This window comes from Octopus sinensis, linkage group LG8 (assembly GCF_006345805.1).
Source record: "Octopus sinensis linkage group LG8, ASM634580v1, whole genome shotgun sequence".
Classification (NCBI taxonomy): domain Eukaryota; kingdom Metazoa; phylum Mollusca; class Cephalopoda; order Octopoda; family Octopodidae; genus Octopus; species Octopus sinensis.
The window spans coordinates 29,128,985-29,145,860 of NC_043004.1; the positions used below are offsets into that span (position 1 = coordinate 29,128,985).

Genomic DNA, 16,876 nt, shown 5'->3' on the forward strand with positions numbered 1-16,876 from the left:
GGTAAATTTATATTTGGCAGCGGTAAATTTCAAACATATATTATTGTAACTAACAAGAAATAGTATATTAATATTCGAGTTTTTTTATATCTTCCATCTGTCGATCTATTATCTGCCTATCCACTTCGACAAATACATCGATTGGTAGACCGAAGAAAGAATAATAATAATAAACTTAGAAAGATAGATTTTTCAATGAAGCTTAGCAAAATAGCCATGAATATTATTATTTTTTAAAAATTTATTATTCGAACTTCGTATTGACAATAAAAGTAGACATGAACAAACTTAGACTGAGCTTTGTTTCCGAAAACTATTGGTGGTGGTGACGGTGGTGACGGTAGTGAAGGTGGTGATGGTGGTGAGTGGATAGTGCAAAGTGTAGTTTTTGTTTTTTATTGAACTAAATTTTTTATATCGCCTACCACTTAACGCATGCGCATAAGTGCAATTGTTTGTCATCTGCTTGCTTGAAAACTGACATTTGTTTACAAAATATGGATAACAGACAATGTAAGCTAACGAAAGAATGAGGTAGTATAGGCAATGATGTAAAGAGAAGCAGAGGGTCGAATAAGTAGAACAAGCACAGAAGCATCAACAAGTAAAAGGGAAAATATGAATCAAAAAGTATATTGGAAGTATTTATAACAGATAAAAGAACGTGTTCAAGACAGAATATAAAATGAAAATGAGAGAAAACGCCAAGAAAACTGTAAACAAATTGTTGAAAGTTACAATATCGGTGACTTGAATATTCTCTGTAATCGTTGTCAAGCTTTTAGATTTATAAATGAACCTCTGAAGTGTTGAGAGAGAAAGGAGAAGTCTGTTACAGCTTTATCCAAAACTGAAAGGTGTCTTTTTTAATATACAATTCATATAATATTAGTGTTTTAATATAAACACTAATTTTTATAACTCTGTATAAACTTATAACCATCTAAAAAATTTCGAATTTACCGTGGGATTTCCACAGGTGCTGCTAATTATTGTTATTATTATTATTATTATTATTATTATTATTATTATTGAGTGAGAGAGCAGTTCATGCCATCAAAGTGACACTGGGGTACAATATACGAAGCCCAATATACCCATCATGATTACCCGTCTGATAAGGGTACACCAGGCACATGCATCACAACCATATGTGCGCGACATGGTGATCTCATATCAAGATAAACAGCACATGACCTTGCAGGTGGGGCCCAGTTAGAATTTTCTTCAGGTTGAGTAGCCCATCCCGCTCAAACGGTCCCTGAATAAGGGTCGTTTAAGGAAGTTGAAAGAACCACCCATGTTTCCAGAGGTGAATTATTCAAACCCCAAAGATATTATTATTATTATTATTATTATTATCATCATTATTATTATTATTATTATTATTATTATTAATTCCGCCGAGGTCGACTTTGCCTTTCATCCTTTCGGGGACGATAAATTAAGTACCAGTTGCATAATGGCGTCTATCTAATCGACTGGCCCCCTCCCCCAAAATTTCGGAGTAGAATAGAAAATATTATTATTATTATAATTATTATTATTGTTGTTGTTGTTGTTGTTGTTGTTGTTGTTGTTGCTGCTGCTGCTGCTGCTGCTGCTGTTGTTGTTGTTGTTGTTGTTTTGACTCGTTAGTGACATCCTTGTCCCAAGAGAATTTCGACCAGATTGGATCGCTTGCTTTGTCTATTCTTCTGTAAAGATCAGTATCTATTGGTCAGAAAATTCATCGGTAGTTTGGGAATGTCGTCCATGATGATGCGTCGCCACACGTTGAGGCTGACTCATCTGCAGAAATATCTAAACCACTGCGGTGGTGTGAACTACGGCGTCGAAAGTAAAAGTGAACTGGAGTGGGCGTCCTTCGTATGGTACATCTTTCTGCAGCTCATCTCATTTACCGAGTTGCTGTCATGGGTCAAACATAGACCACGACTGTCTGCTTGACATCAAAAATGTTACCAGGTGCTCACGCCATTGTACCAGCTGGTCAAATCCGTTACCGGAAAATAATTCAAGATTTCTATAGGAGACTAGTTGATGGCTTGGGGTTGACTTGGTATCGCAAAAACAGCCTGAGTGGTGTCTTCTGGAGGATTTTCATCTCAAAGACCATGGACAATTTCCAAGAGTCTTTTGCATAGTGGTGTTACAAGGGACATTGCTTGTTCGAGACAAGTTTTTCCGGCATAGAAGCCCCAACGACCAAACATGCCCGCGATGCATGCAGGGAGGCGAAACTGTCCAGCATGCAAGCATCCAGTGTTTGCACATTAACGACTTTTGGGCTACTGTTGAGGTACTGATGTCTTATGTAAGACGAATCCAACTGTCCGCCGAGTGTATAATGAAGATCAACGCACCACATTCCTTTAACAGGAAAGGTAGGCAGATCTTTCTTTGATTTGTGGTTGTGGCAAAAGAGGTTGTGTGGTGGACTCGTCTGAAAGGTTTGAAGGCAGACACTTTTCTGTGTGGCCTAGATTTATCAATTTCTTCAAGTATTATTTGAAGAGGAAGGTGAGGGTAGAGAGGGAGCTGCTGTTTTATAGCGTGTTTATCAAAAGGAGGTCGGGAGTGCAAGACTGGTGAGGCTGAATGGATCGATTCTGAGTATTCTTTCCTAAGTTGGAAGAAAGAAATTAAAAGGTGGAACTTTCCATGCCTTAGGGATGGCAGAATAATCTAGGATTAAATGAACTACTCTACTATAGGGGAATCTGTTTATTATTTTCATTTCTACTTTTATATTCTTTTCTTAAATCCTTATTTAGTGTCTCCTCTTCATCGATGTAAACCCCCACCTGTTTGTGTGTTGTATCTCGTTATTTGATATTGTACTCCATGTCTTGGGACCCTGTGGCCAATAAAAGAAATTATTATTATTATTATTATATTATTATTATTATTATTATTATTATTATTATTATTATTATTATTATTATTATTATTTTTAAGACGGCGAGCTGCCATAATCATTAGTCTCAGTCAAGCACTGGGATCGACATAATCTCTTCCCAAATTTCATGGCTTAGGCCTATAATAGAAAGGATTATTATTATTATATGTTGCAAAAACGCACTATTAAAATCCTCAAAATTGTTACAAGTGTTAGGACACACAACATTTAAGGATTCTTCAAAGCGACCTATCATACTTCCAAAATTGCATCCCATATCATGGATTCTAATCGGCTTATGACTCTCTACAAAAATGTCTTGTGTTCCCCACACTGGGGTACTTGTCATATATCTTGTACGTTGTGATGCTGTACATACCCCCCCACACACACACACATACACAAAGATTCTAGAAAGATTGCATCCGAAAGAAAGTCATTCTACTGATTAGTAAATAGTCTATCATCGATACCCTGCAACTATTTATTCACAGACGTGATCTCTTAGCTGTAGCGCTTTTGTACTAATGCTATGACTACTTTTGCTACAAGTTAGCTGCATCCTCCCTGCACCATCCGGCCTTCCTGTCTGTTTGTCTGTCTGTATGTATGTATGTATGTCTCCCCCCCCCCGCGCGCTCTCTCTCTCTCTCTTCCTTTAGTTAAGCCTACTGTGTCTCACTTTCCTTATCTTATCCCTAAACACTGTCCCATATCTTTCCTCCTGTATCTGCTATCCACAGGACGGAATCTCTCCTCGTTCATTATAAAAATACATCTATATATTATTCATCATCAACATCAAGCGTGCATCTATTTCCAGTTGCACTGTTTACATGTCCTTCAATATATGTCAATAGCTAGCATAAACCATCTAGTGGTGAAGATTTTTCAATTATTGTGCGCTGAAAGAAATCACTTTACACGCCATAGAGCATGTAAATCGACGTTAAAATTCACTGTTAATGCGTAGTACATTTGCTGGCAAGAGTAAAATGCATTCACACTGAAGCATAAGTACAAGAAAATACATTATATCTTAAGGCGCAGGTTGAATTTCTACATTTGATGCCAAAATTGCTGTAGGCAGTCTGTTATTTAAAAGTTCTACGTGTGTGGTTGTGTTTGGTTGTAGTGTAATGGCTGTTCCAGGCTATATTTGTGGTCTCTTGAGTGCTTCATATCTCCATGAAAACAAGGAAAAATCTTCTAGGGTGTGTAGTAGTTTTCTTGTTCAGCTAACGATGAGACTATCAAAGTTACCTGAAAGAATTTCTCACAAATAATATTTAAATTAGTTATAGATATGTAGTCACAGCTAAACAAGGTCAGCAAATATAAACAAAACAGCACACAACGACAGAGAGTAGAAACTATGTAACTTACTAGAAAGCAAGCAGATCTAAATATAAACTATTATGGTTTTTCATTAATTTTTGATTTGTTCTTTACACTCAAGTGAGATTTATCAATACATACAAGATTAAAGAAGTGAAAAATGTTACATCTCATTTTTCCACTGCTAGTTAGCTTAAACAGGAGTTACAACTCATTCTAGAAAGGCATGTCGCACAGATGTCCTCCTGCTATGAGAAACAACATCGCAACCAATCTAGAACCATACATTGTCTTCGTATTGCTGCTGGTGTATTATGCAGTCATTTGTTCAGTACTGAGTAGGATTCCATACACCTCCCCATAGAGTGGCTTTAGCGCTTATTGTTATCAGCTCTTGATTATGAATAGGGTTGTGTTTTCGGGCTATATTTCATGGTTGTGAGTTATAGTTAGTATTTGTCTCCCTTTAATTGAAAACAATCTTTCTAATTTCACATTCGAGAAGACATATATTCAAATACACAAAATGGCATATGTTGTGCCACGGCCACTCTGAGCTATTGGCCAACATCGTTAGAATAAAAGTTTTTTTTCGTCATCCTAGTCATGACCCAACTACAAAAGCCAGTGCGAGAATAACTGACGGTTATAGAATGTTAGGGCATATGACCAGGACGACTATTCAGTGGCTATGTACTACACATACAGAACAATCCAGCTTTCCAAGCTTTTCATAATATAATTAACAAGATATGGTCAAATAAATCTGCCACTAGTGGTTTAAGAATAACATCTTAATGATCTAATACATAAATAAAGGCAGGATTTATCAACTTTGCTTACATCATTGAGTGGAAATGCCTCTTCCTGGTGGTAAAGCATGGTCTAGTCAAGATGTAGTGCAGATGATATGATTGCCAGTTAAAGCTTAAAAGACATAAAGCTTGTAATGCGTAGTGTTGGGAAAATGAAATAGTTTAATCATGTCTTCGGCGATTTCCTTTCAATAGCGATCTCCATGGTTGTCATGTAGAATTTGTTAACAGAAATTATCTGATGATTTCAAGGAAACATGGTGATCATTATTCACTCTGAAGAAAGCTAACGGCTACATGTCTCTAAACCATGCCTCCAATCGAAAGTAGGTTCCTGCAAATATATCATTCAACATTTATCATAGGTTAGACGTTCTGTATTTTGTTCGTTTATAGCATTTTAAATTCAAAGGGTATCTGGAAACGATATTATGAATATCGATATACATTTTGACATGCAGAACATTTGGTTTGCAAGTTTAATTCATCAATGGGTTTAATATTACAACCTGACACGTAATACGCGTAATAGAGTTCTCTTTACTGTAAATATCAGGGCTAGATCACTAGTCAAATTATAACCTCCCCTCCCTCAGTCTTAGAGGTCATAGCTATTGGCACAACCCTTCCACCTCTGTCTTAGAAAAACACGAAAAATATATTGATAACGATTTAGTACATTGCTGATTACTTCGTATCTGAGAGCGGCCAACATTTAAAATATAGACGCTGATACAATCTGCTATCAGTGTACAACAATGGCCAGGTTATCAAAATTGTATTATTTCACCTACATTGAATCTGCTTGAATCAGCAATGAGTGTCGCTTTTGAATACGGGAATGCTTAATTTGTGTGTTGCACTCAGATGTTCGACCAACTACCAACCAATTATAGGTATACATGAGTAGACATGACCAGGCCGACCCATAAAAACATCAAACTATTGGTGAGAATAGCTAAAGCCAATCTGCCTTGTGGTTCACTCATAGGTATTTGGACAATCAAACATACGAAATAAATTGCGTTCAGCAATGTTTTACAGATGGACTCTTAGACATCACACAATTTTTTTCAACTGCGCTGCAGGAGCACTCACTAGTTTGGAAAATGAGTAATATTAATATCTTTTAGCAAAAATATTCCCTATTTATTAAGCATTATTTGCTTTGTCATTCTAGTCTTAATATAACAGCCTGCATCGATAGGTCTCTCTCTGAGTCCAATCAATCATCTCTTGTGTAACATCAAGAAATATTTTGACTCAAATAATTTTTAATGATTTGCTCTGTTGTCGTTAACCTACATTCTCATATACAAATTATACTGCCCTTTATTCTCTTTAATTTTCCGTATACATTTGTCACCCACACGCATATTAGGCATCTAACAGGTATGTAAAACTAATAAATATTGAGAATACGACTACCTTGAATCTCTCAATAGTGCTAAGATATCAATGTTGTTGAAAAAATAATTCTCAGGATAAGTATAAATACCTGCGGAGCTATATATAAACCACACCAAACTGTTCATGCCAAAAAGTTCAACCTTATCTTATTGGAAATACCATTTTCCTTATGATTTTAGATTTTAAACATTTGTAGACGGGTTATTGTATACCAGTCACTTAGATAATCTTTTGATCGAAGTTTTCCAACTTAGTATACATTTGAGATCCTGCCGTGTTAGTACTAAGTCATGCACACCCCAAAATTTACTAATGCATTATTTATTGTCTACTTATGAATAAGTAGCAAAAATCTTCATTCTTTCTTCAAATGCTAAGTTTACAATTCCCGCTGTTCTTTTGTTCTGATCAAATATCTATGATACAGTGATGATGTCGTATCGTTAATGATCGAACATTATTGAACTATGATGAAACTAGTTTCTGATCGACCAATATTCAAAATCGTTCCATATTGTTACTACTATCCACAAATGTGTGACACTATCTCTACGAAAAGTAATTCCTTGGTAAGCTGTTCGCTATTTCTTGTCTCTTCTTGACGTTAAAATGGTATTCGATGTTCAAACGTGTACAGCCCCACTCATCAACTCTCTTAATCAAGTGTGTACAAAACGGGAAGAGAACTTTTCAAATCTTCAAATGTGTACAGTTTCAATCAAACCCATAGGTATTTTATAGTATCTAATTGGCTGTTGCATATTTCCGATTCCAAATTTCATCAAATGTACTCTGTTTTTCCAACCTTTCTGGTTTGATAAAGTGACAGTAATATACTAAGCGTTTTGTATGATTGATCTCACATTATGTTTCTTGCTCATAAAAGTAAAGTATTCTAGAGGAATTTGAATAAATCCTTAGTCTACCTTTTGAAACTTTGATTTAAAATTGAATTCTGGAAAATACCGAAATGAAAACTTATGGTTGTAAAAAATAGTTTGTGCTCAAATGAATCGACAATCTGTTGATGACTAGTTATAACTAATGATTATTCATAGTATTTTGATGTTATATATCTAAAGTTTTCAGCTGGTATCAATTGTATAAAAATGTTGTATATAGATTTTGAATATTTTATCTTTTATCTTTTACTTGCTTCAGTCAATGGACTGCGGCTATGCTGGGGTTCCGCCTTGAATTTTTTAGTCGAATAAATCGACTCTAGTACTTATTTTTAGGCCAGGTAATTATTCTATCGGTCTCTTATGCCGAACCGCTAAACACGGGGTCGTAAACACACCAACACCGGTTGTCAATTGGTGAGGGGGGGGACAAACACAGACACAAAGACACACACGCACATAGATATATATATATATACATATATAAGCGACGGGCTTCTTTCAACTTACAAGGCTTTGGTTAGCCCGAGGCTAGAGTAGAAGACAATCACCCAAAGTGCCAGGCAGTGGGACTGAACCCGGAACCATGCGTTTGGGAAGCAAGCTTCTTACCACACCAGCCACTCCTGCGAATGATAATATTTAGTTTCTAAAGCAATTATAGAGATTGTTACCCAAAACCTTTCTTTTCAAATACATTATTATTGACAGAGATATTTGTAGATTAAGTGTTGTTGTTTATTGTACTGCTTTCCGACATTTCAGGAGTTATTGATACTTAAAGCGTTTGTTTGTTTTTTTTAATAACATGTTTCTAGATGAAATGTATAAATACTCTTTATAAAGTTTCGGTATGATTTTATTTAAAATATATTTCTTTTTTCTTTTAATTTCAGGCTGCACAGAAATACTCGCATCGGCATAGCAGATGTAAATCCTTATCTCAATTGTATCCTCTGTGGGGGTTATTACATCGATGCTACGACAATCATAGAGTGTTTGCATTCTTGTAAGTAACTAAGAACTTATTTAAGCAATAACACTGGGAAACAATGTTTATATATTTCTGCTTTTCACTTTAATCTATTTAGAAGGTTCTCATACAACTTATCGAAAAAAATAATGTATATTACAAGACATTAGTCTAGCAAAGAGGGAACTAGATGTAACACTTGACTACTAGTTCGTATACTGAATTCATATAATAAATTTTTTGTTATAATTACGAATATCAATAAAGAAACTTCAATTTTCTTTGCATTCCATTTTCACCTTAACTTGCCATTCGGCTAATCATCATTAGAGAAACACATCAACGTGTGGTTGTTTATAACGTATGTCCATGCCTGAAGGTCTAAAGTATATTTAAGGATCTCTTCAAAGCAATGTTCTGGGGTCCCTAATGCTCTAAACTCTCAGCGTATTAAATTTTTTGCATGTAATAATTCTTGCGTTGTTGTTATAAATTGTATTAATTTTAATTCTTACTGTTGAAACTTAGGCGCTCTTGTTCGACACGGGATCTATCGATTTAGTTTTGTTTTGTTTCTTGATGTGACACTATAAAGACATTTGCCTTAACAAATGTATTCTTGACTAAAACAAATTCCAACACAAGCCACCGAGGGAAACTCTACGAGTTGTTAGATCTGTTAGCAATCAAATCTTCCTCAACTCAAGTACCATAGTTCAAAAAGGAAGTGTTGTTTAATGTCAATATTAGAAACATCTTATCCGAGGAAAATACTTTAATCCCAAATATGCATGAAGAGAGCTGTCCTGAAGCTAAAACAACAAATTCCAACACAGTTTTGTGTTTTAGATCATATAAAATCCTGGACTACAAAACACTTTCTTGAGAAAACATAGGTAAGGGTAAATGGGCGACTATCATTCTACCAAGAACTATTAATAAAGTGACCATATAGAAGTTCGCTTCTTGGTTGTATTTTATTTTTAGCCAAATTCGATGACGTTTGCGTGGTGTCATCTTTTAAAATGTGTACAATCAAGTAAGTGTCTTGATACTATAATATCTACGGAACTAAAGCATTCGATTCTGAAACTAATTAATCGGAACTGCATTGCACCACAGTGCAGAAATTTGAATGTTATTTGCATAATAACAAGCATTTTATATATGTCCTTACGTTTTTATGAATGGTATCGGGAGAAGCATTGATAGTATTTCTTAAATATTCTGAATTGAAATATCATAATTTGTACTGAATTTCATTTGTATCGGTGAAATCTGAAAGTAAATAAAGTAACAAAACATTTGCAAGTGTTCTTTCTGCATGTACAAAAATCGAAAATTTATCAAAGTGAAGTATAGTACTTTTTGAAAAATTATTCAGACTGTCATCTCCGGAATATCCTCGATGTGTAGGCAGGGAGATGCGCGCGCGCACACGCCGCACACGCACACACACACACACACACACAACACACACACACACACACACACACACACACACACACACACACACACACACACACACACACACTCACACGTTCTAATAATATCAAATTTAGTTATTGTAATCATTACTTTGTTTATGCTATACAGCATTTCGTATATGAAGAGCAGGCACAAATATATTTGTATTTCTTTTCTCTCTCCAACCTAGTTTGCCGAACATGTATTGTCAGATATTTGGAAAGTAGTAAATTCTGCCCCATATGTGATGTAATGGTGCACAAAACCAAACCGTTACAGAATATACGGTGAGTTTAACACTTGTTTTATCAATTGAGACAGTCAATAATTTAATAGAAAATGTTTTCTTTTTGCATGCATTAGAGTGATTTGGTTGATGTACTCAATAGCATTGCTATTTTTTATATCGCTCACCAAGAGAAGAAAAATTCCATAGGACACATATGTATACATGCATATATATGCAGAGATACCAATATAATATGCATGCATGTGTTTGCATTTGTTTAAATTTGTAATCAGTATTTGTATTTCGCATGATAACGAGACAAATAATGCGTGGCATAGGAAATATTAAGCTGATCATGTAATTATTGCATGTTCGGGAGCTGTTCGATCTTTAATAGAAGTTTTATTGCATGTCCTCAGGTTAGAGATATGTTAAGACTCTAATTTTTAAATCTGGTGGTATGATATCTTGTATGAAACTTTTCTGTGCCACAGTGGCCACATTTTCTCAAAAAACTTATTCTTAGATTGGAAAGAGTATTATGAAGATGTCACTTTCTCGTAATACACTTGTATGGACAAGAGCTGAGTTGTATGAAATTATGCCAAAACGAGTTGTACTCTTAAAGCATATTTCAAACAAATAATCTATAATGGTCTGTTTAATTGATGTATGCTCTCTAAAGGCTTACATAGTTGCTGTTTGATCCGAAAAAGCTTATTTAGACAATACATATCCCAGAAAAGGTCTATCAGACTGGCAGAAGCTTTGTCATTTTTATGTCAGCACAATAAACAATACATTTTAGGGATTCTTGCCTACAGGAAATACAAATCTGTATTGCAAGCATACAGTATCCTTAGAATCTATATCTGTGCATTATGCTGGGTTGATTCGTCATGTGACTGAAGCTCTGTTTTCTTCTCAGTATTGAACAACAAAAATGGCTTTTGAAGAAATATTTTTTGATTATGTAGGGTTCTGATGCTATTTTTGTTCCACTTTTAGTTTTCATTGGGTGCACTTTTTGTATTTGAGGATATATATATAGCTGTGTTTCCATATATTAGCTGCACTGAATTTATATAATGCTACAGATTATTTTAAAAGCAATTATGTGTGTGTGTGTGTGTCTGCGCGCGCGTGCGTGTGTGTGTATACATATGTATATATGCATATGTGTGAGTGTATATATTTTATTAAATCTGGCTGGACTAACTACGAATAGTTGATTAAGCTAGCAAATCTTAGAGCAGCTACCAAGTCCCACGTCAATTATTTGGTGACAAGTACTCTACTGATGAAAGCTACTCTATCGTTCAGAATGTCATCCAAATCATATTATTATCTCATTTTTAGTGAAAAAGCAAATACTTTTCTAATGCAGAGTCACGTCTATACTACTTATTCGACAAGCTCATACACATTCTTTCTAATGCCTCAAGGCTTTTGTGTACATTGCATAGTTCGTATAATTAGAACACAGCCAATCCATGACTACCCGGCAATGGTGGAGCAGGTTTACACTGTTTTTCTAGCAATATAGCCAAATATTTGTCACCTAGAATGATAATCAATTAGAGGCTATAAATATAAATTTTCAATTAGAGAATTTCTCTTATTAGCACGTGATTAGTCTGGAACTGCCAAAAGAGAAAGGCGTCTTTCGTAAAATTTCTGTAATAGTAAATATGTGCTTGTTAAAGCAGAGTTATAGTGTGTATATGACTGGGCTATTTTAGAGTTTTAGCCATTACGCTTTCAGCAAAAGCTGTTGTTTAATATGACCCCCCCCCCACCACCACCAAAAAAAAAACCCAGTTATGTAGCCTCTTCCAAACTAACATACTGAAACTTCAGAGAGAATTCACAACAGCGTGAAGTTTCATGATCTCAATATGGATATCCGATTGTAGAGAAACGCTTGTTACCGAATACGCCATAGTCCACCTTGATACCTTTTTTCTGCATGAGAAGCAATGGCATGGCCATTGGTGGGATTTAAATACCTACGAAGAATCTGCACTTAGAAAGCAAAGATGGGAAGACATCTCGTCCAGAGTTCTAACGCTTCCATCAATCCCCTGATTGGCGTTTGATTGAGCTTTGAATCCCGAAAAGTTGAAAGGTAAAGTTGGCTTCAGTAGAATTTGATCCCAGGACGTAGATCCCCGGAATGAATGCTGCAATGCATTCTGATTCTCTGATAACTCTCATTTCGACCAATTCTTATATGCTGAACCTCAGCCTTGTTTCGACATACAATTTTTCGTTCAAATTCTCTTTCCTTAACGTTTCTTTGTGACAATCTCTCTATTGCTGGTTATCATAACACATTATGATTTTTTTCAACTCTTGTGGGTAGTAATACAATCAAGACTCAGATTTCAAGATACCAGCGGTTCTTGATGCCATTAAAGCAGTTCACATTGTTGCAAGCCGAATCTCCAATTCCTTTTCCACCTCCGGCTTTCCTACAGGCATTGACCTTCAGCTGTTCCGCTTGGCCATCAGCTGCATCAATCTGGGAAAGTCTTCAGAGGCAATGGACCCTGTCTCACTCTTCTGACTAACTTACAAAAATACATGGGTACTTACATACACACATTAATAAACAAGATGCTTCTAAATGTCTCGATTTCTGAATCATGCTTCTCTCTCAAACATAATTTAACTTATGATAGAATTTAAATTCCTACAGTTTTTATTTAGTTTGTAAATATCTTTATGGCAATAGTTATTTTTTAAAATTTGCAGCAGTTACTTTAAGTTTGTTTTTTAAGCTAATGTCTGTTTTACATCGTGTTAACAAAATATGGTGTTGATAGCAATCTGCACAAATTCCATGTGACAAAGTAGAAGTATAGTAGAGGTCAATAACTCAATAACTAAAGTTCTGATTTTGTCAACAACATTATAAAACATTCATTGGCTGTACGCGGTTATTTATTAAACTTATCAGTCGTTGACAAAGGAATCCTGGTTATGTTGGAATCTCTACTATTTACGGTGTTATTTCAATAAATAAATAGAAAAGTGAACCTTGCTATTGCATTATTTGATATGAGAATAATATGAGTGGGAGATAGAAATAAAGACCATTCACGAAAAATTAAATCTGATATCTTATTTTAGTTGGGAAAATATTTCCTCTATTACTAATTGACTTAAACATATATCAACATCAAAACCTCTCATTGTTCGTACATATGAATTTTAGAATTCACATCTATGAAAGAGATCATGTGTGTATTGAAAAATATTGTTACATGTATTTAAAATATTTTTGCTGAAAGATAACCATTGATTCTTTTCTTTTTAGACCTGACAACACATTACAGAACCTCGTTTACAAATTAGTACCGAGTTTATTTAAAGGTAAGATTAGTCAACTATTACAATATTTTTTTGGACAGTTTCTCAATTAAATTTACAAGAAGATACTTCCTCAAAAATTCAAATATAACTTTTTCCAACTGAAAATTTGAAATAGTTTTGTAAATACTAAATAGACTTAAGTTTGTTTAATTTTATAGCTATCTTATATGCCTGTACATGCTCCTGATATAGATTACGAAACATTCTAAAAACTTGACTACTCAATTACATGAAACTGATACCACCACTCAAGATAAAGCATCTCAGATAAACAAACCTGCAAAGTATGCCTCTACTTTCTCTATGACAGTACTCAATACAACCAATAATACTTTCGAAGCAGAAACAAGCGAGTGTGGCACTGCGTAGTTTTCTCCCAAGTTAAAAATAGCAGTCTCAGATCATCAAGTCATACCTCAACTTCATAAAAGAGGAAGGGTACATTAGATAATGTAATTCTCGATACCCTAACAGAGTGTTTATGATTAAAATTATCTGATCATACGGCTGTTTGATCAAAGATGACATGGAGTTGAGCAACAAACAAATAAGAGTGAATGACAAATGCTCACTTTTGATTTAGAATGAGAGCATACTTCAGCTCTGAAGAGTTCTAAACCTATGCAAAGTTAAACACTATCTGCACACACCAAACTCATATATTCTGGATAGTATTCGAAAACATCGGCTTCTTTCGCTGAGTTATCTACTGTATCTTCAAAAGAAAAACTCTCTCGCCGTTTTAATTTGTTGATTGCATACCATTGTTGTATAAACCCACTCGATAAATCGTCCTTTTTTTCTCCTCTCAATAGACCTGCAATGCCTCTCATCTTATCAAATTACCCAAACGTTATTCTTAGAGAGTAATAACCCTTTACAAATAACTCCCATCTTGACCATGTTTTTACTTCATTTACACATTTCCAAGAATGCAAAACGTATATTTACTAGATTATTACTATTCTGTTGCCTTTATCATTCATTAAAATGGATAAAATGGTTATGGATAACATTGCATTTCATTTCATGATGAATATTTCATCATCATTTAACATACTACTCTTCCTACATTTGGTAAGATTTGAAAAATAATACCATAGATTTGATATGAGTTCTCATAGAAACGACATAGTCTGAATTGTTTTAATATATCTCTGTAAATTGGTAGTAACTTAAGATCAATGCAAACATCTCTTTCCTTGAAGCTGAATGTAAGCAAAGATTTGAAACTCGCACAAAAGTTAGGTTATCAAAAATCTATTGCATAAACAATCTCAGTGAATGTGTAAAATGATGAATTAATAAATGTAGGGAATTGTGCTTCTATGTATTCAACCTCACTATGAAATGAAACCCACGACCACTTTTAGAACAGCTTCAAACCGACCTGTGAAATTATTGAACAGATCACCAGGATTCACTCACCTCTTCCTCCCAAACTGTCAATGATAATATCTGACAGTTACATATCTAAATGTAAGGATGCATCTAGGCACAAACTCAAGTACGTTCTGCAGTCCTATTCATAATTTTGTCCAGTCTAGTGGAGATGTAGTTATGCTTTCAATTTGAATTAGATTCACTTTATTACATAAGTTCCAAGAATTTAGCTTAATCTTTTTAATAGATTATGTATAAACTAAAAGCAATTTTCTTTTTCAGATGAAATGAAACGCCGGCGTACATTGTATTTATCTCTTTCTGCTGATGGTAAGTCATTGGCAACTAATTTGTTTGTAATCGTTATACAAGCAGAAAAATATGACTACTCATACTCACGTGTTTCCTTGTTAATTGTGGCTATCTTATCAGTGACAATTGTATTTCGTTCAAGTTATTTGCTATAATTCTGTAAAAGTATTGAAAAAAGTCGTCTACATTATTCGTAGACATTTATAAATGTTTTTAATATTTCACATCATCATAAAACTTCTTCGTCAAGCAATCTGCTGTAAAAAGTGACCAAATTTCCCTTAGATCACACACTACTGTCTTAAAAATATAAGGATGCATTGGATAATATATGCCGGGATATACAATGCCTGAAAAAGACGGGAGTGTCGAGTTTTGAATTCTTTCGATCATGAATCTGCATAATTAGAACTAATCTTGAGTTAAATGGCAACGACATGAACGCATTTTGGTTACATTTTGTTGCGGCACTATATATTATTTAACCAGTAAAATGTATGTAGATTTGGAGGTTTTCATATGCTATTTCACAGAATTAGGATACGAAAGTATAATTCCATGAAAACTGAATGCTTTATACTTCATACGTACACACACATATGCGCGCGTGTGCAGCCCCCTTCCCCCACAAACACACACACACACGTACACATGTAATAATAAGACTGGAAATTCTGTAACTTCATTATTTAATACTGGTAAAAATCAAACTTTTTAAACGACTGAAAAGCAAAGAAGCTGGCAAAAAAATTATGAAAATATTCTCATATATGTTACATTGATTTTTACTACCTACTATACACAATAGTTTTAGAGAAAGGGAATTCAACTGGCGTAACCGTTAGTGGCTTTAATATATATATATATATATGAGTCTGAATATATGTGTGTCTCTTTTTGTGTGAGCATGTGTGCGTGTTGTAAATATATATATATATATCAGTTCAGTAAAAAATTTAGATTCAGATGAATATGGTCCTTAAGTTGAGGCACCAGAATTTAGTATGGTATTATCCATACAATTTCAAAATAAGGTGATTAAAATCAAAATAAGCAACAAGGACATCCAGAGGTAATGCAGTACAATCGTTTCCTGCGACTCCATTTAATTGAACAATGCAATCATTTCATTACATCAATTTAAAATGTAGAGCAATCTTCATCTGCACAAAGACGTAGAATTTAATTAAATTAGAAGGACATATTAGTATAGTTTTACCCAAAATCTCCAAGAGGATAAGGAGATAGACAAATAACTATGTTTTACCAACAACATCACAGTTACAACTATGATGTCAGTGTTATTTTCATTTTTGTGTAATTTAGACGACAGTTTATTCTCCGCACCCTGTATATATATATATATATATATATATATATATATTATGTGAAATAGAAAGATGAATAATCTTGTAGTAGATTAATCAAAAGTTTAACCGATACCTTAGTAGCAAAAATCACAGCAGTAAACAGCACGGTTGGAGGTACAACCATATGGTGTTGCAACCGTGCGTTGGTGCGGATAATTGAAATTAAAATATTATTGGTGAATTGAAGAAATGGAGCTGAACGCAGATTGAACAGAAATCGTTTTATTTCATTCTACACGTGTTTCGAAAGGCACAATTTACCAAAATCCGATTGAATAATGGGACCATATTGTGTCTTTCTCTTCAGGAAGAAAATAGGAAATCCGTTGGAAAAAACAAAAACAGAACAGAGGCCTATTTTCTTCCTGAAGAGAAAGACACAATATGGTCCCATTAT

At 34.5% G+C, this 16,876-nt stretch overlaps 1 protein-coding gene across 1 annotated transcript in view; it reads left to right on the plus strand.

Moving 5' to 3' along the window:
- LOC115214994 (protein split ends-like) overlaps positions 1–16,876 on the plus strand; it is a 184,620-nt gene that overhangs the window by 115,526 nt on the left and 52,218 nt on the right. The window contains exons 2-5 of the mRNA XM_029784105.2: positions 8,264–8,376; positions 9,998–10,094; positions 13,359–13,414; positions 15,080–15,127. Of these exons, the coding sequence (XP_029639965.1) occupies positions 8,264–8,376; positions 9,998–10,094; positions 13,359–13,414; positions 15,080–15,127 (314 nt within the window). The remainder of the gene's footprint in view (positions 1–8,263; positions 8,377–9,997; positions 10,095–13,358; positions 13,415–15,079; positions 15,128–16,876) is intronic.